The sequence below is a fragment of the Portunus trituberculatus genome, chromosome 48 (assembly GCF_017591435.1).
Source record: "Portunus trituberculatus isolate SZX2019 chromosome 48, ASM1759143v1, whole genome shotgun sequence".
Lineage (NCBI taxonomy): Eukaryota > Metazoa > Arthropoda > Malacostraca > Decapoda > Portunidae > Portunus > Portunus trituberculatus.
Window position 1 is genome coordinate 6682810 of NC_059302.1, and position 25701 is coordinate 6708510.

At 42.2% G+C, this 25701-nt stretch overlaps 2 protein-coding genes across 5 annotated transcripts in view; both read left to right on the forward strand.

Annotated features, from left to right (window-relative positions):
- Window positions 1-306: 306 nt before the first annotated feature.
- Window positions 307-16567, forward strand: LOC123498784 (protein qua-1-like). 4 transcript variants are annotated; one of them, XR_006672793.1, is made up of 8 exons: window positions 307-2018; window positions 2799-2980; window positions 8795-9139; window positions 10990-11111; window positions 14663-14836; window positions 15402-15500; window positions 15661-16052; window positions 16163-16567. XR_006672793.1 is itself a non-coding variant. In XM_045246207.1 (8 exons), exons 1-8 carry the CDS (start codon window positions 442-444, stop codon window positions 16220-16222), a joined length of 2691 nt encoding a protein of 896 aa, XP_045102142.1. In that variant the 5' UTR covers window positions 307-441; the 3' UTR covers window positions 16223-16567. The 4 variants fall into 4 exon arrangements, 2 of the variants coding, with proteins under 2 accessions (XP_045102142.1, XP_045102143.1); XR_006672794.1 differs by having other exon boundaries at window positions 15661-15900; XM_045246207.1 differs by having other exon boundaries at window positions 15661-15792.
- Window positions 16568-17384: 817 nt separating this feature from the next.
- LOC123498617 (mucin-5AC-like) overlaps window positions 17385-25701 on the forward strand; it is a 178242-nt gene continuing 169925 nt past the window's right edge. Inside the window, exon 1 of the mRNA XM_045245895.1 lies at window positions 17385-17511. The gene's annotated coding sequence lies outside the window, so the exon portion shown is untranslated. The remainder of the gene's footprint in view (window positions 17512-25701) is intronic.

Consider the following 25701-nt stretch of genomic DNA (forward strand, 5'->3'; position numbering starts at 1 on the left):
GTTGATGGTGATCAAGAAGGAAACATTGATAAAGAAGGACAAAAAGGAAGAGGAAAAGGAGGAGAAAGTGGAACAGGTGGAAGAAAAAGAGGAGGAGATGAAAAAGAAGTAGAAAGGGGAGGAGGAGCTGGACGACGACAAGGACAAGGAGGAAGAAGAAGAAGGAAGGGAGAAGGAGATGAAGAGATTGAAGGAGATAATGAAGAATGGGAAGTAGATGAAGGAACAGAAGGAGAGACAGAAGGAAGAGGCTTTGAAGAAAATGAAGGAGGAGGAAGAGGAAAAATAGGACGAGATGGACGAGGAGGAAAAAGACCAAATGGCTATGAAGGAAGAAAAGGAAGAGGAGGAGGAGGAGGAAGAGAAAGAGGTAGAGATCTAGGAGGTAGTGATGATGGTGGTAGTGGTAGGGGTGATGGTGGTGGCAATGGAAGCAATATCATGGAAAGTGAACTTCAAGATAATTCTGATGAAAATATTGGAACTGACAAAGGAGGTGGGCGAAGAGGAGGAGTTAGAGGAGACAGAGGGAAAACAGGAGGTAGGGGCGAAGAGAAGGGAAAAAGAAGAGGTCAAGGAGGTGGAGGAGAAAATCAGGAAGTAGGAGATGGGGGAGAAAATGAAAACTGGAATGATGATGAAGGAAATGAAGACTTAGATATAGGGGAAGGAGGAGAAGGAAAAGGCGGTCATGGGAGAAGCAAGGAAGGAGTGAGAAGAAAAAGGCTGGAAGGTGAAGATCCTACTAGTGATCGTCAAGGCAGAGGCGAAAGAGGAAGAGGAGAAGGAGGCCATAAAGGAGAAGGATCAGCAAATAAAGGAGAAAGAAGAGGACGTGGAAATGGAAGAGGAGAAGCAGACGGGGGAGAAGTAGGAATCAGAGGAGTACAAGGAACAAAACAAAAAAACAAAAGAGGAGAAGAAAGACAAACAGGAGAGGGAGTAGAAAGAGATGAAGAAAATGGAGGAAATGAAGAATCTGAGAATAAAAATGGAGACTTCGAACATGAAGGAAAAGAAAGAAATGAAAATGGAATAAGAAAAGTAAATGGAGAAAAAGGTGATAGAGGAAGAGGGAAAAGATTTGGCCTGGAACAGAATGAACGCTTACTCAAGAAACGAGAATCTATCGGAGCGAGAATGATAGGACGAACTAAGCAAGGAAGAGAAAGAGACAAAGAAGGGACCTTAAATGGAGGAGATAATGTGAGGAAAAGAAACAGGCCAGAGAATGTGCCAGTTAAGGGAAGAACGGTGGAGGAAACTGGAACAAGAATGGAAGGAAAAACACTAGAAGAATATAACCAGAATGGAAGAAATCATGAAAATTTGAGAGGAGAAGAATGGGAAGCAATATATGAAAGTCGAATTCCAGTCAGAAGTAACAGTAAAATTTGGGAAGAGGGGAGTTCTGTGAACGACAGCGCGCGATCAGGAGATGAAAGGGAAGACCTGAAGAACTGGAGGAATGAATACGAGAAACGAAGTAAGGGCATTCCACGTTATAAAAGAAACGTCAACGGGAAGGAAGCAGATGGAAGCATGAAAGGAGAATGGAGGAGAAGCAAAACAGATCTCAGTAACTCTGTAAATACTCGTAGAAATATTAGAACGAAGAGAAGAGGCAGTCATGAGCCCATAAAGAGAAGAAACAGCGATGGAATGACAAGATTACCGAGAAGTAGAAGCATGGGAAGAAACAATAAGAGAAGATTTGATGACAGTACCGAACGCTGGGTGAAGGGAAACCACAATAATAACAAGAAAATCTACAATAACCACCAAACCTACAGCGGAAGAAGAGGGACTGCTGAAGGATGGACACGCGGACGCAAAGACGACGCCGCCAACTGGTTTAGCGACAGACAAAGCTATAACAGGTTCGGTGGCTGGAGCAAAGGGAGGGACGCGCTGGACAGTGGGCGGGGCGACACAGGTGTGGGAACAGGGCCACACGCTGCGGGAGTGACAGACTACGACGCGGTCTACCGTCTCAGTTACCAAGAGGCGCTTGAGAGGTGAGGTTCAGCAACACAGTAGCTTGGGTTCTGGTGCTGGTAGTGTGCAAAGTGGTGGTGGTTGTTAGGATTGAGGAGAAGGTGTAGAGTTATGATGCAGTCTTGGACGCAGTAATCATGTTTGTCGGTGAGATAGTGAAGATTTCAGTGCAGTGACAACAGAGATTTTGTTTTGACCACATGTGATTTTTACGTTGGCGAGTGTGTGTGTGTGTGTGTGTGTGTGTGTGTGTGTGTGTGTGTGTGTGTGTGTGTGTGTGTGTGTTGTGCGCGCGCGTGTGTGTGTGTGTGTGTGTGTGTGTGTGTGTGTGTGTGTGTGTGTGTGTAAGTCTTTCCACCTGTGTATGTGTGCACGTATACGTGAAGTAGTGTAAATGCATGAACGCTTGCACATGCGTCTATGCACATGTGTGTGTGTGTGTCTGTGCATGTGTGTGTGTGTGTGTGTGTGTGTGTGTGTGTGTGTGTGTGTGTGTGTGTGTGTGTGTGTTAGTCTAAAGACGGTATTTTCCTCGTGAAGTTCAATGATTTGCTTTTATCGCTTTTCTTAGACAGCACTGGTGAGGTTGTGACTCAGAATTGTTGCACATTTACGTAAAATCACAGCCTCGTAAATGTGAAACATGAGCATGAAAGGTTCATTCAGAAAGCTTTGAATATTATTTCTTTTCTTTAAGTCAAGGCGACCTAGTTTTCGCCAAGGCCAAGTCTGTTATTACAAATATTGCTTCCGTGGTCACACTCTTCCGTGCCTGCCGTCCCGTGCGTGCGTGACGGCAGCACTAGGTTGGGATCGCCTCGTCAGCTGACCCGCAGCCTGAGTGAGGGCACCGTGTTTAGGAGGATCGCGAACCTGGAAAAGAAGAAAACCAATCGTAAACATGGCCTCATCAAGCGCTCAAGAAGCGCTGACCGCATCATGTACGCCCCGCACAAGTGGTATTACGCCAGGATCGCCAGACGTGAGTACTTCGGGCACTTCCCTCGCCCCTGTCTCAGTACTTCTGTATTCTATCTTTTTCTTTGCTGGCTTGGCTTGTTGTGAGCTTATCATATAGTTTGTTACCTGTGCCTGTTGTTCTACGTACCTGTTGTTTGCCGGTCATTCATGTGGCCATATTTTATCATTGAAAATAGATTTTTTTTTTTTTTTTTTTTTACCTTTTCTATGTGTATAAACCCGAGAACGAGAATGCGTGCAGCTGAATTCGTGACTGCCAGATCAGTCAGACAATGCAAATATTGTTAGAGTTTCAGTTAACACTTAACATTGTTCAAATTCCCGGATTTTCCTCTCTTCTTGACATTTTTCTCTATTTTTTTTTACCATATTCAGTATTCATTTGATTTTCTTTCGAGTGTATTTTCTCTATCGTTTCTCTCTTCTTTTCACTATTCTTTTTATTCTTTCCCAAGCTCAACAATATGTATTTCACATAATTATTCCTTTTTTTACATGACTATTTAATTATACATTTATAATCACACATTATCACGTTTTTCAAACCTGTTTGTTCTTTGCTGTAGCTGTTTCCCCTCTGGTCACCCCCCAACCTTCCCAAAAGTTAAGCCGATAATCGTCCCAACTCACGCCTCCTAAGGGCAGCCACAGGACGACACACGGACAGACCAAGGAAAAAAAAAAAAAATTCCTTGCTGCTTTCCACCTTCACTTTCCATCAGTGTACACATTGAGTCACCACTTTTTATAGCCGTTCTGCTTTTACACTTGTGCATGGTAGTAATTACCTGCCGCTGCCTGCTTGTCGCTCCTTACCATCACTGCAACTTCCGTTCTGTTGCTGTCCTCTGTATCACACTCCACTCTGTCACCATAAAGTTCCTTCATTCATTTGCTTTCGTCTGGCGTGGAGTATTGAGAGAGAGAGAGAGAGAGAGAGAGAGAGAGAGAGAGAGAGAGAGAGAGAGAGTTGCCTTCAGTGTTACATGTTGCATATACCTCGTGTCGATGTTGCTTTCACAGTGCTACTCCTGTTCAGCGTTATTCCATGCAGGTTGTATGTTTTCTGTCCGCGTAAAAAGAAATTATGTTGATTTCAAGCATACAAAAAGAAGTTGTTTGAGAGACTAGCCAGGAGACTAAAGTGACTTTCTACTGTGTTTGTTTCAGGTTAGTGTATAATCGAAAAAAAAAAACGGAAAAAAGAAAAGAGAAAATATTCATTGCATGAATTAACGGCGTCATATTAATACAATCTCTTAGTATAATCAAAATCAGTATAATCATTATCGATAGAATTAGTAGTAGTAGTAGCAGTAGTAGTAGTAGTAGTAGTAGTAGTAGTAGTAGTAGTAGTAGTAGTAGTAGTAGTAGTAGTATAGTAGTAGTAGTATAGTAGTTCAGTAGTAGTAGTAGTAGTAGTAGTAGTAGTAGTAGTAGTAGTAGTAGTAGTTGTAGTAGTAGCAGTACATGTTGTGGCTGGTACAGTAATAAGAAAGCTAATTTTAAAACTTTTCTTCACTTTCCATGCGTCTTACTTATCGCCCCCTTTTCATCACTCCCTCCTCTTCCCTCCAATCCCTTCCACCCATGCTCCCAAAATTTCTTCTCTCTTCTCCTTCCTTCCTCCTTTCTCCTTTCTTCTCCCTTTTCCCTCCTTCCTCCTTCCTTCCCCTCTAAGATCAGCGCCACACCATAATGGGGCGAGGCTGCGAGGAAACACAGAGAGATTACGCGGTCGATTTGACAGTCCGTTATTTAATATCAATTTGTGACCATAAACGCGTGACACCTCTGACAACACGCCCGTCAGAGAGAGAGAGAGAGAGAGAGAGAGAGAGAGAGAGAGAGAGAGAGAGAGAGAGAGAGAGAGTAATCAAGGAGTAGATATAAGAGAGTCATTTGCCCAAGGACAGACGGACACCTTGTTAGTTGACTCAGTGTTTAGCTTTGTTTTATGGGCGCGAGGAGGAGGTGTGGCAGTCCCTTGATGAAGCCTGCAGGTGTGTGTGTGTGTGTGTGTGTGTGTGTGTGTGTGTGTGTGTGTGTGTGTGTGTGTGTGTGTGTCCGAACTAGTTTCTGAAATTATCCAACATCATGTATTTTGTAAGATTGAAGTATAGTACTATTACCACACACACACACACACACACACACACAGAGAGAGAGAGAGAGAGAGAGAGAGAGAGAGAGAGAGAGAGAGAGAGAGAGAGAACATACACGCCTGCACATATTTTCAGGTATTCTCCGAGCGTTGAATACTAAGAAAAAACAACGCAAGAACGTTATATCCTTTATTAACGCAGGCGTGTTGTGGTTTACGATGTACTACAGAGCACCAAACAAAGCATCGCTAGGAAAATAAGAGGGAAGAATGCGAGTAAGACCTGCCATAAGTCACCGGAAGCTCTCTCCATCACACCATCGCAGTCCTATGTGCTCATAATCAGGACAATATTCTGAGACACTTCTGTGCTGCATTTTCTCTTTATTCAAAATGTTTTATCTGAAGTAATAATCTTAAAGTGTTTTTTATGGTTTCAGTGGCAGATCAACAATTTTTTTATGTTATTAAGAGTAAAAATGCTCTTGGAAACCTAATTAATCATATCCGTAATCTTTGAGATTAGTACTGAAAGAATAGAGCGTTTCTGAATACTGACCTCTCACACAGCAACACCATAACAAAGGAAACAGTAACGATCCCAGCGTGGTGGCTTGATGCGTGCTGTGCGTATCAGCACCTACCACTAATGCCACCAGCGCTACACGTATTACAGAAAGAAATAATGGGTTTCTGCCTGGAATCACGGTCACAGAGTCCTGTGCATGTGTAAGGCAACAGAGTGGGTTATTAGAGGGCGGGAATAGTGGTGAGGATGTGTGAGTATGCAAAGTTGGAATTAAGGTCACTGCGAGTCCTATGTACTATGAAAAGGAAGACAGAGTAGTATATTGGAGCATGGGTTGAGAAATGATGACAGAGTATGGGTTGAATTTAAGGACATTAAGAGTCATGTGCATGTGTAGAGAATAAGTGGGTGTGTAGAGAGTCGAAATTAAGTTTTTGTGTATGTTATAGTAGAGGGTAAGCTTAGAAGTGAAAACGGGATATGAAAGTGTGCTAGGCTGGAATGATATCAATGTCACGAAGAGCATGAGTAGTGAAGTGTGGTGTCTTACCGGACGCGGCTTCGGTAGAGGGCAAGCTATAGGTGTGTGTGGCTTGGAACTAATGCAAAGGCGTCCCAGCCAGCACATGCAAGGATATGATGGTGCCGCCTCACCAATCGCCAGAAGACGGTCCACATTTCATCATGACTTTCCACGGAATTTTCATCACCGTGATCGCTGGGTGCTGTCCTTCATGATTTACCTCTGCTGTGCCTTTTGCGGTCGATGAATGAAAAGAAAAGAGCGAAGTTCTTCTATTTGTTTTGCGAAACAGTGACTACATTCACGTTTTTTTAATATCATTATTATATATTTTTTTTGTATAATTTTGTATCTAGACGGATTCCATGTCATGTGCTGCTGTGAGCGTTAGGATGATTTGGTTGTATATTTGTTGTGGCCATTCAGTAATCTCTTACGATGGAAGGCAACACGCCACTGCGCAACTAAGCTACAAAAAACCACAAAGCACACGCTCGACCTTCCCACTGCCTGATGGAAAGAAGCTGAGTGCAAAAATATTTATTTGAATGATGGGGCACCGTTTCAGCTTACGACATAAGATCTGTAATAAAAAAAATATCATATACATACTGAAAGTAATGGTATGCGTCTTCTAGGGATTGGACAGCTTTACTTGCCTTTGTTCATTTCGTTTCAGTACAACATGCCTCAAAGAGTACCGTTACAAAATATGCATGTGCCTCTCCTCATAACAGGTTGCTATCCTAATAGTCAAATAAGTGACTCCTGGATCTGACAGAATTTTCCTTTATCTGTTATCTTAACCGGTCTTTGAGGTCAGCGTCAGCAGCCTTAATGTAGGTGTTCTCAGCTCGAGGGCCTCTGTTCCCGCATAAAGATTCCTTGACGTGAGCGTTTGCTGAAGATCAAAATAAAAACAAAGCGAGGCAGAAGACATGAAGATAACGCCGGTTGAATTTATCACATGAGATGAATATAAACCAAAAAGATGATGCAGGTGATTGTTATGTGCAATACAATAAAAAATCTTGTGATAAAAAAAACAGGTGCGTTACATGACCTTGAAGCTGATAATCCTTTATTTCACAAGTCACTGCCACTACCTGGTCATTGTGTGGAATACTATGAAGGCAGGCTGTGGATGTGCACTGGGTGGAGTGTGTCTCAAAACAGACACATACAGGTGAATCCACGCAGCAATCATGAAAATATGGTTGAACGTTAGTGCGGGATGAAAATGTGGCAGTGAGAGAATCAGAGTTCTGCCCATTACGTGACTACCAGCCATTAAAGAAGAAACAGAGGGAGGCAATGGCAGGAGAAGAACGAGAGAAAATTATATGCAAGGAGAAGAAAGAATCAAGTAACAGCGGAAGACGTTGGGATTATGAATTAAGGTCCACACTGAGAGGATCTTTCTGGCCATCACCTGTAAAGGCGGAAAAAGTCATGCTAAAAATATTATATGCTTAAATAGTGTTTAGAAGGCCCATAAGGAAAAGATTCACTAAAGTTACGTAGTTCATATCAGACCTCTGCTTCTTATCGATAACTCTTTCTTTTCAAGCTATTCATAGTATGACAAGTTTTGATATATCGGTTATGTGCTACCTATTATTTTGAAGATAGATTATCATCGGTGAAGAAACCTATTAATGCAGAGTTTAGCTAAATGACTCGCTTCATTAATATCTGGTTAAGCGTCGTTACCTTGTGCTGCGTCATAAACCCTTTTTGTCTCACAAGATAAATATGTGCACGGTGAACAAAAGGTTAATAGATTACCTGTCTCCCTTTAGTTACTTAGTTGAATCCTCTTCCCTCCACCCCTCCTCCTTTCAAACCTCCCCCTCCTATCTTACCCTACTCCCTTGACCTGTCTTCCTTCATATAAGATGGTCCGCTAATTGAGTCTGACGCACCTGGCCAGCGGAGTTCAAGGTGAGGAAGGCGTAGACATACACACGCGGGCTCAGGCCTTGCACCACCACCGGGTAAAAAAAATCAATAACAGACAGCGAGAGTGGAAACATTCCTAAACTGCCCTATCTTTTTGAGTGAAAACAAGGACCATAGCCAAAATGATGGTGATGATGATGATGGTGATTAAATGTGTAGCCTTGCAGAATGTTTACAGATCTTTTAACATCCTTCGATCATCAGACAATGTAGTTAAGAGCATTCGTTTGTTAATCATAAGGGACTTCGTTGATTGATGTAAGATCGTTGCCTTCTGCTTAAGAGTATGTGTTCTAACGAGCCACGAGCTACCCGCATTCCTGTCAACAGAAGCAGTTTCTACAAACCCCACGCCGTAATGAGCCGCGTCGCCTTTGTGGTGCCTTGCTCGTTAATCACTCGTCCTGACGGGAAGGGACCGCCGAACTGTCGCCATGAATCAGTATCGATGTTTTCATGTTTTTCTTCTTTTTTTCATCTCCTACAATTCACGACAGGAAAAGGATTAATGTTTTATGTATTCCATTAAAGGAACAAGAAGAAATAGTTGATTCATAGTCTCAACCCTTCTCGCACCATTGATTGCATAGCCAGAAATTACCCTTTGCAATTTTATTTCATAAGTGATGGACATACAGATCTTCAAAGTATCTTAGAGACTATGAAATTCCTATCAACTTCTTTATCTCCGTGACAGGCGAGGCGAAACAGAGGGCGCTCAAGGCCGAGGAGGAAGCCCGACTAGCAAAGGAGGCTGGTGAGTCTCCGCCCGTGAAGCCCAACGTAGAGATCCTGTCGCTGGACGCCTCTCTGTCTGGCCCCATCGCATCGCTGCAGGAGGGCGTCATCTCAGGTATGGAGGTCCAAAACACAAATGGCGCCCTCCTGACTTCCAGACCCGACCACCTGCAGTTCACCTACGCAGTGCAGGTGGACGGTGAGGAGCCCGCGAGGAGGGTCGGGCAGCGGGGCGGAGCATGGGCGGCAGGCAATGAGGGCAAGGGCGGCCGGCTGCATGTGGGCGCCCCAGGCAAGAAGAAAGGTAGGGGAGGCAGTGACACCCTAGCGTGACGGCGGTGGTGTTTGGTTTGCTTGCCTGTCTGTCTGTTTGTTTGTTTGTTCGTTCGTTCGTTCATTCCTCCTTTTGTCTGTCTGTCTGTTTGTTTATCTATCGATTTGTCTCACTCTTCCAGTTTTTTTTTTCATTTTTTTTTTGCTCTCTCTCTCTCTCTCTCTCTCTCTCTCTCTCTCTCTCTCTCTCTCTCTCTCTCTCTCTCTCTCTCTCTCTCTCTCTCTCTCTCTCTCTCTCTCTCTCTCTCTCTCTCTCTCTCTCTCTCTCTCTCTCTCTCTCTCTCTCTCTCTCTCTCTCTCTCTCTCTCTCTCTCTCTCTCTCTCTCTCTCTCTCTCTCTCTCTCTCTCTCTCTCTCTCTCTCTCTCTCTCTCTCTCTCTCTCTCTCTCTCTCTCTCTCTCTCTCTCTCTCTCTCTCTCTCTCTCTCTCTCTCTCTCTCTCTCTCTCTCTCTCTCTCTCTCTCTCTCTCTCTCTCTCTCTCTCTCTCTCTCTCTCTCTCTCTCTCTCTCTCTCTCTCTCTCTCTCTCTCTCTCTCTCTCTCTCTCTCTCTCTCTCTCTCTCTCTCTCTCTCTCTCTCTCTGGCTGATTTTACTCACAGTGTAATTTTAAAGCTGTGATAATATTTTACTTAACGTAGACAAGAAATTTTGAAGCAATGATAGATTAAATGTTTTCCTTTTCGTGAATAAAGCAGATTCACTCTTTTTGCTTAAATATGTGTAATGTTCTTTGTTTGTGTGTGTGTTTTCTTTAAAAATATTACATTATGGTTCTTCAGTGTGTCTTACTCTTCAAAAATCATATTACGTTCTTCTTCAGTGTCACAGTTTTCATTCGTCTTTGCCACCATCACCTTGAATTGGCACATACATAAAACAGGTGTGCTCACTCGGGTCTCACAGGTAAGGAAACAGCTGTGTCTCCCTCTCCCTTACCACGCTAGAACGCTTTGTTGGTCCTTCTTCTTTCTCTCCATCTCTATATCTACTACGTCTCTGTGTGCCTTGACGGTCTTAATAGCGACCTATCACTGCCCTTCAAATAGCACACACACTACCACCATTCACTTATTGCAAAGCAACTCCCTAGCCTGAAAATTTTAATATGACTTCAGTTGCATGTGATCTAGTCTAAACGTCGTGACTGCTGGACGAATATTGCAGTCATTATTAATCGACAGATGATGAATAGTTGACATGAAACGACGCTTGGACATTTCTTTCTCTTACTTCCTCTCGTAGATCTTAGTCCTTAGTTGTAGGTGATGTTGTTGTAGTTGTTAATGTCACGTGTCCTACTGTGATTGGCCTGTGTTGTGTCGTGTCCCTGGAGTCACCTGGCAGTACAAACAAAGGTAAGTCCCGCGTGACACGAACTGGGAATCACAGTGTTATAAAAGAAAAAGCTGTGTCGCCGTGTGCAGGAAAAAAATTAAGTATATTTCGTGTGTGTGTGTGTGTGTGTGTGTGTGTGTGTGTGTGTGCGGTTATGTTATTGTCATTGCTTTAACGTGTTTAAAATTTGGTTACATTTTTTTCATGCACGTTTTTAAACTTGACATTGTTTCCTTTTTTATCAAATCATCTCTTTCCAAATGGAATAATTGCTGACTGAAGAAAATCACCAAATCATTTTTATAATATATATATTACACCAAATACAAACAGTCATGGCATATTACTCAGTGAAAACATACATGAAACGATAATATTCAGTATGAATATATCAACAAACAAGCTGACAAGCAATTAGTAGTAGGAAATATCATTGCTGTTCTTTCCAACTTTCCTTATAATTTCCTGAGACAGCAATCCTCCCACAGACAACCTCTCCACTCGTCTGGAGACAGTGCTGCAGGAGAAAGCAAAGGCGGAGGACAAGCGACTGAAACTTTTCAACCAAGCCAGAGAACTACACGAGAAGATACAGAGGAAAAGAGAAAAGGTAAGGACAGAGAGAGAGAGAGAGAGAGAGAGAGAGAGAGAGAGAGAGAGAGAGAGAATGCCTATATATACCTGGACGATTATAAAGACAGATGAATTATTAAGATACATTAATTAATTTTCACTGTCGTTTTACACGCTCCAATGTGAAATTTTCCTCCATTATTTTTACTTCACGTCTAGACCAAGCTGGCCTGATCATTTTAAGCGTCGGGGAGGAGCGTAGCATATTTCGTAACCATAACTCAGGGTCTATTTTCATGTGTCGCGCCGTTTAGCTCGTACCGCGTCCCGAGCTGTTTCGAAGCGTGCTTACTGAACATTACACCAAGTTTCTACTAAGACGATCAATATTTTACGAGATAATCTCTACATGCTTATGTGAAATTTCATTTTCTTTGTTTTTTTATTAATTCATTTTCTTCGTTCTTCTTACACCAATTATTATTATTCTTTCATATTCTTGTTTGCTATATCTTATAAAACATACAGTTCTTAACTTTTTATCGGCGTTATTATTATTCCTTTATTTCCGTTTTCTTGTAATTTCCACAGTCCATTATGTTCTAGTCACAATGCGGCACAATTCAATTATTCATTATTTACTGTACTGCCTAGTCTTACATTCAGTATACGTAACAATACATCCACACTATTCACACTCGTATATCAGGAACGAGAAGACACATATTTGCCGCCTTCAAATCAGTGTTGTCTTGCATTATCATATTCTTCATGGTTGATGACTTATCCTTGGTATTATCACTCCTTCTCACGGCTTTTTTTGACTCTTTTACTCCGTCTTTACCACCCCATCCCCTCTCGTATATAACAAGCTTTCTTCTTTATGATCATAGACTCGGCCTCACACAACAGCATTCCTTAGCCTTTCCCAGGACACGATTTATACGTTTTACGAATATTCTGTGTTTTACCTTCAAATGTCACTTGGTTGTAATCCAGTGCGGAATGCAGAACGCCTCGTAAAACCACTTGGCTCGCAAAGTAAGAAGAAATGAGTGCAGTTCTTTCATGTGATAAGGAGATGTCAAGTGCTAAAAAAAAATAGATAAAAAAATGCAAAAAAAGAAATGTTACGTTGCTGCTCCACAACAAGTCAATACAAAAACCGGCCTTAGTAAATTTAGCTCTAGAGGTGTTTTGATACGCTTCTCTAATTATCCCCCTTCTCACCCACCCATCTTCCTTACGACCCAGTGCAGGAAGAGACACACACGCAAGATCACGCAATGTCGTAGTCCAGGTGGGGTCATCTCGAGTAATTCATTCTAGGCGAGATTGAGCCATTGTTGTGTTGAGTTCGCAGTTGGTCGTGTGGGAGGAAAGATAGATATGTAGATAGATATATATATATATATATATATATATATATAGAGAGAGAGAGAGAGAGAGAGAGAGAGAGAGAGAGAGAGAGAGAGAGAGAGAGAGAGAGAGAGAGAGAGAGTTGGAATGGAGGGAGCAGATAAGCATTCATGACTAATAGAAAACATTTAGAATTTAGAATACGAAAAAGTAAATTAGTCTTAGATAAAAAAGAAATTCAAGATGAAAGAATAGTGAAAGTGGAAGTACACCATGAATAGACGAAACTACATTGTGTCATTCAGGAAAGTCAATTATTCCAGACGAAAAAATTCAATGAAAAACACTTCTAACAGGAAAAGAGTGCTGTTAGACACGTTTTCTTTTCCAATGTAACACTGTATTATAATGGCGTCCCATTAGCATCCCGTTATCAGCTACTTGGCTCGTGACGTGACTAATAACACCATTCTGCTCTTATTAGTGTTTTTCTTTGTCCGTGTACACCAGAGAGACATTATTGTAGTCATTACGAGTTTTTTTTTTGTAATACACTTGTTAATATCTATGAAATACAGCGATGGAAGAAACCAAATAACTTTCTGATATTACATGCGTGTATTGCTCCTACTTATTACTATAATACTACCTGAAGTGTAGCAGTAATAGTAGTGGTAAGAGTAGTAATAGTAGTAGTGGCAGCAATTTTTCCTCATTTGCACTTGGGTTGACTCAGCGTATTTACTCATTACTTCATTGCCCAGTGCTATGCTTGCCCTCAGTGACTCATCTGACAGCGCGGTTCCTCATCCTCACGCAGCTCTGTCACCTGATTCACCCTCGTGCCGGCGTGGCGTGAATCTCGGCCCTTGGGAGTTCGATCTCGTGATATTTATCGTTAGCAACCTACGCCAGCACACCTCTCTCTCTCTCTCTCTCCCTTCGACTTTATGATATTATCCCTCCTCCTCCCTCCTCCTCCTCCTCCTCCTCCTCCTCCTCCTCCTCCTCTTCCTCTTCCTCTTCCTCTTCCTCTTCCTCTTCCTTTTCCTCCTCCTCCTCCTCCTCCTCCTCCTCCTCCTCCTCTTCCTCCTCCTCCTCCTCCTCCTCCCCTTCTTCCTTTCCGCGTTCTTCCTTTGATTAGGTGTTTTATTCGTATTTGTTACCGCCCTGTCAATTTCTCCCTCTCAATTCGCACTTTCTTTGTCTGTCTTGTTCCGGTGAGGCTTTTATCCTTTAGTGTGTGAGAGAGAGAGAGAGAGAGAGAGAGAGAGAGAGAGAGAGAGTGTGTGTGTGTGTGTGTGTGTGTGTGTGTGTGTTATCCCTCCTTCCCCTTCACTGCGACGGTATATATATGACGCACCAGCTCCGGGTCGGTACGGAGGCTTTGTGGAGCTCCATTACGCTTGGGTCACGTGAGAGGGGAAGGGAGAGGAGCGATGGTACTGGTGCTGAAAGGGAAGGAAAGGCTGAAAGCGATAGGAACGGAGGGAAGAGGAAGGGAGGGCTGGTGCTGGAAGAAAGGGGACTTGGGCAAGGAAAGGATAATAGCGTACATAAGGTTAATAAAGGCGTAATTGCAGTAGTGGGGGTAATATAGTAGTAGTTGTAGTAGTAGTGGTGGTAGTGGTAGTGGTAGTGGTGTAGTGGTTGTGGTTGTGGTACTGGTAATGTTAATGGATCTGATGTTCTGTAGCTTAAGTAATAGATTGCTCTCTCTCTCTCTCTCTCTCTCTCTCTCTCTCTCTCTCTCTCTCTCTCTCTCTCTCTCTCTCTCTCTCTCCGTCATTTCATATTCTTAATAAATTCACATTTTACATTAGTGTAAAACAAATTTTGCTTTTGGTAAAATACAAACAATTCTCGATCGGTTTTAATTTCCTGTTACTACAATTGTTTTTATTGCTTCATTTCATTACTGCAGGACAGGCGTCACTTTTCTAACTCGCGTCGCAATAAACTCTCGTCGTATTATATAATTTCACTCAACACCGCTACGTTTCATTGAACCATATTGTGTTTCATCAGGATTTTGAACGCAGTTAATCTAAACGAAGGAATATGAGAGTGATGGGAAAATACAAGTTAAAACACCATGTATTTTATTTACGTAAACTATTTCATTCTAACTCGTTCTTCCGGTTCAGTTTAAAGTGTCATGCATTTATATTTGCCTGAACAATTTTGAATATTAGTCTTTTTCTCGTCTCTATTTTTCTGCCTCCACAGCGGCGGCAGGAATGGTGGACGGCATGGACGGACGAGCGGCGGAAGGGGATGCAGCTGGAAGAGAAGCAGGGATCCCTCCGTCGGGAGCTGGACGCCTTGCACCAACGCATCATCGGCCTCATCATGAAGCGACAGCCACTGGTCACGGGAGTGCGGGACGAACCCTCCAGACGGGTGAGGCGCCACACACCTCATAATTGACGCGACGCACGGAAGGATCTGAGAACGAAATTGCGTATCAGATGTTGACTGCGTATATTATTCATGGACAGTAGATTGAAATAGAATACAATGTCATACTGTACAGAATCATGGAGGTAACATACGAACAGACGAATATGTTGTTCAAGTTGGAAAGCTGGAACTGGTTTAAATGCAACCTGTAATAAGAATATATCTGCGTTACATCCAGATGGTGAATGAGGGAGCAGCGAACAGTGTGGCTTCTTTCCAGTGTAGGTTGGGATTCGTGCACCAGAAAGTCGTTTAGAGTCGTGCATGACGCGGGATTAGCTTTTAACCACCTGTCATTGAGTTGCAATTACCTCGATCTATTTAACAAATCAATGTTGGGGTTTTACTGTGGATTTTTAAGTCAGGGACAGTCTTCCACTACATATTCTTACTCGGGAGTTAGATGAATATACGAAAGAATGTTTTGAATAAATATATGAAATTAATTATTATGGGTATGAAGAATTTTATGAAAAGAAATATATAAAAAATATTTACTTGTCAGGCAAATTACAAAATCTCCATCATCCGCCTGAGACACGAGATTGAGGACCTGAAGCGTCGGGTGGAGGCGATGCACATTAAGGTGGAGGCAGAAAAGAAGGTGAGAGGGAGCATGTTGACAAAACGCTGTCACAAAAGGAAATGTATTCGTGATTTTAATGAAAGTTATACTGCTATGATTATGTACTTACAATCGACGCGGATAGGTTTCCTGCCTAGTTAGTGCAATAGAAGTAAACTTAATTTTCTGTAACCAACAGTTGAGGAGCCACGCTGAGCAGGAAGTCAAAACGCTGAGGTCGGAGGTGAGCCGCAAGAAGGCCAACATGGCACTGACACAAGCCAAGTCCAGCAGCCTGCGACACCTCCCGCTACTGCCGCGAGATTTGGTGGTGCGTATGTGACGGCCACCACTGCTACCTCTTACCTCGGCTCAACAGGATTCTCATCCCCTCTAGGGGCCTCGCGAGTCCCTGCCTATCCTGTATGGTACTGTGGCGGTATGTGGTGGGGCTCTGTGGGTGTTATGCTGTACAGAGCGGAACAGTATCCATTCACTCGCCATGTTGTGAATGTTTAGTGGTGTAGTGACTAAATGCTTCGCTGTGAACGTTTTAAGGGCGTCGCATTAGTCTGGTGATCTATAGTGATGGTAAGCTAAGGTGTTGTGATGACAAGTGACTCACTGCTGATGGTAATAGAGAAAAGTTAAGTATTGCTTCCTATTAACTTGTCAGTAATATTGAATAACCCCTCTCGCAGGCTCATGTTGCTGATCTGAAGAATATGCATGACTATTCAAGAGATCCAGTGAGCTTGTGAGACGCGGTCCAGTGAACAACCTGAACTCAGCGCCTACAACCTCCCCTTGAATGACTGATATTGCTTTTGGCCTCTCTGACCACGTGTCTGTGGCCTGTGAAATATCCGCAAGGGGTGAACTTGTACATACGAACTATTTCTACTGTGTGGAAAATCAGTACGTCTTCTCTCACTCCGAGGACCAAGAGTTAGAAAGCTCACTGAGAAGCATCCTTGGGTTCACCTCCCGCTAAGATCGCACAAGCCGTTGATCGTCTCCTCGAAAATATAGAATCTCATGTAAATATGTTTTGTGAAGATGATGTCATCTTTTGAATGTAACTTTAAAATAAAGATGAATATATCTTTATTAGATTATGTACCCGTTATAAGGGAGGAAAACAAATGCAGGAAAGAAAATCAATGTAAGCAATTATTCATCCAGCAGGTTCAGTATATTGTGGTATGCCTGTCTATTATGCGGCCACACGTATGCAAAAATACATTTCTTAGTATACTAGTTATCATTTGCATGTGATAATGTATCCTGTATTCGAACAGTGAGTGCTCTACTGTTGAATTAATATCATTCCCTTGTTATCACGAAAATTTTCCACCGCGTCAGTCATTAAAGTAACATAACTAACATATTCTTGCATTGCGTCATTAAACGAGGTCAGTTTTTGTCACGAAGGTTTTAATTCGATGATGATAATGGTACGGCTCATGTTTCAGTTTCCTCGCCCACTAGTGTGAAGAGAACATGATATCTGACGTGGAAAGTGTTACCGTTCCTAGACCCACAACTTTTTGTTCCCTTGACATCATATCTTTTTGATGTGCCTGTGTGAACACCAACTCGGTCCCCTCAACTCCCTCTGGAGGAGAAATTGTTGTTGGTTGCCACCCGAGAGGGGTGACGCGGGCCTTTGGTTATGGCCCACAGTGGAGGAGAAAATTGTCCTGGTGTATGAATAGATGTAGGCCATTTTATAAACAAATACCTGCTGATTTCGGACACACATAAATACATAAATTAAAAATAAAATTAGGCTGAAAGCAATACAATCAACACAGGAAAATATTAAGCGTTTCTTGCTTGATAACCCCGTTGGTGTTTTAGATTTCGCGGGTATCATGGTCGACAGAAGACGAGCGCTGGTAGTGTGTCGTCATTTTCCCCAGAATCGGTTGGAGGGGTGGTGCGTGCGGGTGTTTGCTGGTTACTCGTGTGATCCTTGGACAACTGTTGATCCTAGAATGTTCAGGCGGCGTAAGAGACCAGTGAGCAGCGTCCCCAGCAGACAAAGGTACGTGTAATAAATGAGTAAGGTAATGCCACTAAATCAAACTTTATGAAGGGCGGCCGGCAGTGGTTGGCAATGGATGATCGTCTTGTTTACGGCCAACAGTATTTCTTCCTGGTAATCTGAGTGCGTAATACCGCCTCAAGTGATGATTTTACCTCTCTCTAGCGAAAGTATAGTGATATGGTAGTGCTGTCTCAGATTTTGGCACGGAGATGATTATGAGTCGCTGGCCGCCTTGTTCCTCCTGGCCTCCCGCTGACATGACACTAATTGTGGCTCCTGGACCGTACGGGACTACAAGAGAGACAGAGACAGCCAGAGACAGTGTGTGTGTATGGAAGATAGAATAATGGTAACTACTTGAGATTACGTAGTTTCAATGGTTTCATGGTTTGAGTGGAAACAATACATCATTAGACGCTTTCGTAGAAGTAATAGACTGTTCTTGTTAATCCTGATTGGGAACAAACGGTTTATAGTATGTGTGGGTGAATGAGGAATACTTTGATAATGGTAGTTACTAGTTAAATACCAGCCATTATGCGTGACGTCATCAATGCGGAATACTACGACTGAGAAGTGCAGAAAACTCAATATCAGTACTCATATATCGCAAAGCGGTATATATCAATCAAGCTCCCAGTAACTCAGGATGTCGTTATCCTCACATGTTATTACTTCACTGGCAACTGTGATTACTAGTGTGACCGTCATTATGTGATGATGGGAGCGAGTGACAAAGGAGAGGTATAAGTAGCCAACGACATGAATTGTACCACCAAATGAAGGCTTGATTATGGGTGTTGCTCTCTGTTTGCTGAAATTTGATATTACTTAATATATTATCTGAAAACATGCACCTACTTGTACAGTTAAAACAAATAGTTATACAATAGTTTTACATACTTTATCCTAAAAGAAAACGTTAGTCCACTGTATTGAAAGGGTGACCGAAGTAATTTTCAAAATCTTCAGGAAGGGCATGAAAAAGACATTATTGTTATGTTTAATACATAGAATATTTGTTATAAGCCTTCTACATGACATTTAAGTTTATGCTTGCATGTTATTTGAACCTAATTGATCACAGTATATATATTACTTGGTGTATAACCATTTAGAAAAGCTACCCCCTTAATATTTACTTTCTATGAAAACTGTTTGGCAATATTTATGTGGGGAACTATTGTAAGCTACACGTTCTCTCTCTCGCGCACACACACACACACACACACACACACACACACACACACACACACACACACACACACACACACACGGTAGCTCAGTGGTTAGAGCGCTGGCTTCACAAGCCAGATGACCGGGGTTCGATTCCCCGGCCGGGTGGAGATATTTGGGTGTCTCCTTTCACGTGTAGCCCCTGTTCACCTAGCAGTGAGTAGGTACAGGATGTAAATCGAGGAGTTGTGACCTTGTTGTCCCGGTGTGTGGTGTGAGCCTGGTCTCAGGCCTATCCGAAGATCGGAAATAATGAGCTCTGAGCTCGTTCCGTAGGGTAACGTCTGGCTGTCTCGTCAGAGACTGCAGCAGATCAAACAGTGAAACACACACACACACACACACACACACACACACACACACACACACACACACACACACACACACACGGTAGCTCAGTGGTTAGAGCGCTGGCTTCACACAGAAGACCGGGGTTCGACCCCGGCCGGGTGGAGATACACACACACACACACACACATGTAAATCGAGGAGTTGTGACCTTGTTGTTCCGGTGTGTGGTTTTGCCTGGTCTCCCTATCCGAAGATCTAATAAGCTCTGAGCTCCCGTAGGGTAACGTCTGGCTGTCTCGTCAGAGACTGCAGCAGATCAAACAGTGAAACACACGCACACGAACACACACACGCGCGCACACACACACACACACACACACACACACACACACACACACACACTCAAGTGGGCCTTTTTTTTTTTTTCCCCTTGGCTGGCCCTCACACACACACACACACACACACACACACACACACACACACACACACACACACACACACACACACACACACCTCAGTGTTCTTCCATTCGTCAGGAGAATAATTAGCATAGTCAGCCAGTACAGTCCCTTGAATGCCAGTGAATATTATACTATCAACATCCATATACACTTTATCAAACCATAAAATTTTATTGATCTATTATTATAAGCAACAGTAAGATCTAGTTTTTAATTATTAATATTCTTACATTGTTTGGTCTGAGATACCGAGAGCAATAGTCCTCATTTCATGATTACATAATTGGTAAAGAATTTTTCTTCTACTGATGAACATTATTTTTCAACATTTCGCAAACACACCGGAAAGGTAACTTCGTACTTATCGAAAAAAAAAAAAAACTGCGCAATGTCAGATGCAAAGTACCTCTCAAATTACATAACTTCACTCAATCTGCTTTCACATCTACAGTATATATATATATATATATATATATATATATATATATATATATATATATATATATATATATATATATATATATATATATATATATATATATATATATATATATATATATATATATATATATGATTTACAAGAAAACACCATGTTCAAAATCCCTCAAATTTTGCCGCCACAAGTACTCTCATTTCATTCACCTCACGCACAAGTAAAGGTTCCCACTAAGTTGTCATTTTTAGCTAAATAATCCGACATGTTCACATTTCCCCTTTCACAAGTAATGGCCCCCCTGCTGAGACGGGAACCCCGTCCCGGGCCGAGGGTCTCACTATAGGCCCTAGTGACTAGGGCCTCAGGCCAGGGTTAAGGTGGTAGGGTGAGGTGGCAGGGGAAAGATTGCACAAAACACCTTCTTTATTTATACTAAAAAATACCTCAGAAATGATGCAGAAATATCACTTTGTGTGAGTGTGTGTGTGTGTGTGTGTGTGTGTGTGTGTGTGTGTGTGTGTGTGTGTGTGTGTGTGTGTGTGTGTGTGTGTGTGTGTGTGTGTGTGTGTGTGTGTGTGTGTGTGTGTGTGTGTGTGTGTGTGTGTGTGTGCAGTTTGGGTGTTGCATGGCGTTCATCTCTATATCATTGAGTCCTGTAGTCTGTTTCAGGTAGGCGATTCAATACTTTATTTCCTAATATAGTTGTCACCTTTTAGCTCCTTCTTTCATGTACAATGTTTTGTATTAGTCCTCAAAACTTTCACAATATTTAACCCTGTACTAGTCACTCATGATCTCCGTGGTAAGCTATGGATTTCTTCTTTTTCCTGTGATTTTAAGTTTGCGAAATCTTCTCCTGTAAAATGTTGAGTGAAACCCGATCCCGTTTTTTTACCAGCGTTTATGGGCCAATTTTGGGTTCCTGTGGTCTCGAGGTCAGATCATTAAGTCGACAACCACCCCGCCCATGCCTTTCACATCCCTATTTTCACGCACATTCCACCTTCGTCTCGTATCTCCCACTCCCTCACACTCTCACACCCTCTGCAACACCATTCCCTCCACACCTCTTTAATTCCACCGCCACACGGTACTGCACCTACTACACACACACCAGCCACGCCTTTCAAGCCTCACCCTTCCCCTCAGACACGGTAGCACGCTCCTCAGTACATTGCCTCGTCACTCTTTCAACGTTCGTACAAGTCATGTCCTCAAGATCCACGCAAGAATATTCACTATATTTGTATATAAATGTGTTAAAAATGTCCACCTTCAATACACTGGATGATGAAATAACTTTTGCTTTAGAGTATTAAGGTTTTTTCCGTAGCCTTGTGGTAGTTTGTTTCAGTTAATATATAATGACCACACGATGTTCCTCCGCGTCATTGTAGACTATATTCGTTAGTTTCTTCAGTAATTTACCTTGAAAAAAATAATAAAAGGAAACATTTAGAAACCTCTATCGGTATATTGTCAAGCACAGCCCGTATTCTTTCCACTATGAACCAAAATCTAGGTGAATGGATTTTAGATGATTGTTATTTCTATTATCATGAGTAATACAAATATTCCAGCTGCTATTGTTGTGTCCCCCTACCTAACCTTGCAGTGAACGTGGCCAAACTCGGAGAATAACCTCTTTAACACTATAGATTCTCGTCATGGTCAGTCGCCCCTTTTTCCCCATTTCCATCCCATCCCTTAAGACTCTGCCCACCCCATCATCCACTCCCTCGCCCCACTCTTCAGCCATACACCCACCCACCCAGTCACCTATTATTACCCAGCGTTTTGACCCCCGTCCTACCTCGCCCTCGCCCTCGCCCTCGCCCTCGCCCTACCCCGCCCAGCCGTTTATAGTTATTGAAAGGGTGTGTGCATTCTACGAGCTGAAGGAGGGGAAAAAATAGATAACATGAGTTAGCAAGGCAAGACGAGTTTTTATGGCGGAGAAGAAAAAAAAAAGTTTGGAGTAAATAGTGAGAGTATAAAAGAAGAGTATCTGGGGCAAGAAAGAGGAGGAGGAGGAAGAGAAGATGAGGAAAATATGAAAATGGGGCAAGGAGGTATAATACTGAGAGAGAGAGAGAGAGAGAGAGAGAGAGAGAACCTTATAATATCTGAGAGCTTAAACCACATGACTTTGTAGTTTTATTTCAGTGATTATAAAAGATTCTCTCTCTCTCTCTCTCTCTCTCTCTCTCTCTCTCTCTCTCTCTCTCTGAAACGCCTTGATACAGTATTGACTTTTCACGCTGGTTTTCACTTCGCTGCTTTACTTTTTCCCTCCATTCCTCGCAGTCATTAGAGGACGAAGAAACCCAAATTGTGTCTATGATGGGAGTGAAATCAATAGAGGATGAGAAGGTGTGGCCCAGGAAGGTCACCTCGTGTGGGTAGAAAAAGTAGATAAACAAAAAGATGTGCAAATATTGTCATAGTTCACTTGATTGCGCAGGCTGTAGAGCTCAATAGCGGGGCTTGTCTTGGCGCTCAGTGCCACAGTAGAGATTCTTTTTGTCTGAGTGATGGTGTGGGATTATGGTTTTTGTTGCGAGATGTATACGTTCATGACCCTGAAAGATTGTGTATGTAGTGCATCACAAAACTACTTTTTTTTTCCTTATTTGTTTCGGATTTTGTTTCTAGCAAAGGTTGGGTTTATACCGTTTTTTTTTTTTTTTTTTTTTTTTGTGTGTGTAGGGGGGGAAGCTTTCAGAATCCAAATATATATGCACATAAGAACGCAAGGAAGAAATGGAACTACAAGAAGGCAGCAGGTTTACACGTGGCAATCCCTGCACATAATATACCTGTCTATTTCTATCATCAGAGTTCATGAACCCTCACTTGAAGTGCGCTTTTAGAAAAAAAAAAAATAGAATAGTATGAATAAAGAAACTAATAAGATACAGTTTTTGCATTTCTAGTTTGCTTATTGTCCTTGTGCTAAAGAGGTAAGCGACTAGACAGATGTCACGCGCGACTTATCAATTTGCCACATGAAGAAGCTGCAATTTCATGATTAGTGACGGCCTCCTTTGAGCCAGGCAGCGGCAAGTGACCTTAACTACGTGTAACAAGTGAGGAAATCAGGTGTGGCAGGTGTCCTTAGCAGACCTCACACCTGTGCTGAAGGATGCCATAAGTCACTTGAGAAAGGGCAACAGAAGTGAGATGAAAGTGATGTTACCACTACGTAAGGGTCAAATTAGTGTACCGTTAAGTTGAGCGTTTCCAGGTATCATATCGGTCCATCAATCATGTCATGAAAATTCGCTTCACTTAAGATTAATTATTCCAGTATTTTCACTTCTAGAAGCAAGACACATTCCTGTGAGCCTTGTAATATGCTGCGTCACCATTCTTAGCCAGAAGCAGATTACAGGCGAAATTGTAAAGTGCAAAATATATACTACGGTGGAACTGCAATTTTCTCTCCGGCTGCTTACTTCTTTTAATGCGTTTGCCTCTCGGCAGTGTAGTTATCTGCTTCCAAGGTTATCTGCTAAGATTTACTACAAGGGGAAGATAGGGGGAAAGGAGAGACGAGCGAGAGAAAGTCAGCTCAAAGTCTTTCACGACCTTCACATAGAAATGGCAAGTAAAGCAGGTGTTTATGTTCACACCTGATCTCACTGTGCCACTTTTGTTTCCTCACAAAGTAACAAAAGGAAATAAGAAAACAATGTTACGCGTTTGTCTGGCAACCTCGCAACATCTCTCATGGCCCTGATATTCATGGGTTTTGTGCGCCTCCAACAGAACACTAACTAGCAAATAATCATCCCTTCAGTAACCACCTTCAATTTTCCTACTTTACTGCTTCGTATCCTGTCTACAATTTGCATGGATCTGAACCCAGTATTCACCTTTGTTTCCTTCAAACACCTTATTTCAATAGATTTCATAGTCATTCCTACATTTATCATCTTAAACTAAATGGAGAGTTACCGAACAATTTGTGGTATCGAATCAATCAGCATGCGGTGGTAGATCACAGATTACACTGGAGGATTGACCTGTCTGAAGCAGAAGAGATAGTCCCAATGGTCTCCCTCGCTACCCTCATAAGCACTCCACTTACCGCGGTCCCATCCAGGGCGAGGGTTAATGCCGAGGCGGCCCGCGTGCTGGGAGGGCAAGTAGGAATTAACTAGTCTCTGGGATGATTAATATGAAAGTCACTAGCATACGACAAGAATCCTCATGCAGAACGCCATATGGTTGACTCTCTCTCTCTCTCTCTCTCTCTCTCTCTCTCTCTCTCTCTCTCTCTCTCTCTCTCTCTCTCTCTCTCTCTCTCTCTCTCTCTCTCTCTCTCTCTCTAGAGACTGAGGGAGAAATTTTTTTCTTCTTTACAAAAACTAGTGATCATATCCTGGCAAAGTAAAAAAATCAACCCGGGTTAGAACTCTTTCACTAGTTTTATCTGACAATTTACAGTAAAGCAATCATTATAAATGTTTATCGTTAGCGACTGCTGGCTTTAAAAGAAAAAAAAACATGTTCACTTACAATTTCAAGAATATTGAAAGCACGTCCCAAGCCAGAACAAGCAAACATGAAGGCAATAATTCACAAGAGAGCTGCGTGAAGCTGGCTATAATTTTCTCTGTATAGACGTGAAGGCCTAAGCGGCGGCAAGACGAGGGAAGGCGAAGCTGACAGAGGCACTGGTCAAGCCTGTTGTCAGGATATTGATGGTGCTGCCTTGTGCCACCTGTGTCGCCTGACTGGACGTATAAATCGTGCATTTATCACAGCGCCATCCCTTTGTGCTATCACAAATATTTCCATACGTCAGCCTTATCAGTAAAGGAGCTCAGTATTTGTACACGACTTTCTTTGTTTCTTATAGGTATGTTCATGTTGTGGTGGAATCCATGAATACCTTCAGAAAGCTAAAAACAGCAAAATGTACAAAGATTTCGTTTAATTCAATTTAAATGCCATCTTTTTTTTTTTTTTTTTTTTTTTTTTTCTCATACTCCACAACCTCCTCCTCCCTCCCCTGCCACCCACTCCTTACCTTGACCCAGCCTCCCGCAGTCCCTCCCTGGCAAGAATTTCAAAGGGGCATCCAGCCTCACTTGTAATTATCTCAGTATCAGATATGTTCTTAATCTTCCTTTTTCTTTGTCCAAGCTGGGATCCTGTTATCACTGAATTAAACTTTTCCTCTTTGCTCTTGAATTATGTTACTAGTAATCATGAACGTGTTCAGTACATATATTTAGAAGACGATTCTGTTTAATTAATGGGAGATATAATGCTTCAAAATTACATTGAAGATATCGATTTCTTCAGCTTCTTGCATCTCTTTTGAAATCAACTAGATAAGTGTATTTTAACTCCTTGAGTAACATGACGCGTTTTCATATTCATTCTGTTTACTTTTTGGTGATTTTATAGAGCTTCAGAAACTTATGTGGGGAATTAAAGTAATGTGGCTATTAATCTTCTGACCTCCATAGACCATTCCTAATGTCAATAAAATTATTCAATCGCACCTAAGTCTCTAGTTAAATATGTGTCGCAGTATTGAAGGAGTTAAATAGCGAGTTGTATCTATTAATGAGGAAAACTGCACAAAGAAAGTAGCATTGGAGAATGTTGGCAAACTGACGATCCTTCGGAGTACCTTAACAATATTTATCGACTTGTTTACTGTTTACTGACAAATTTGTGTGACGTGGGGTTTTAAATCTCTCTCTCTCTCTCTCTCTCTCTCTCTCTCTCTCTCTCTCTCTCTCT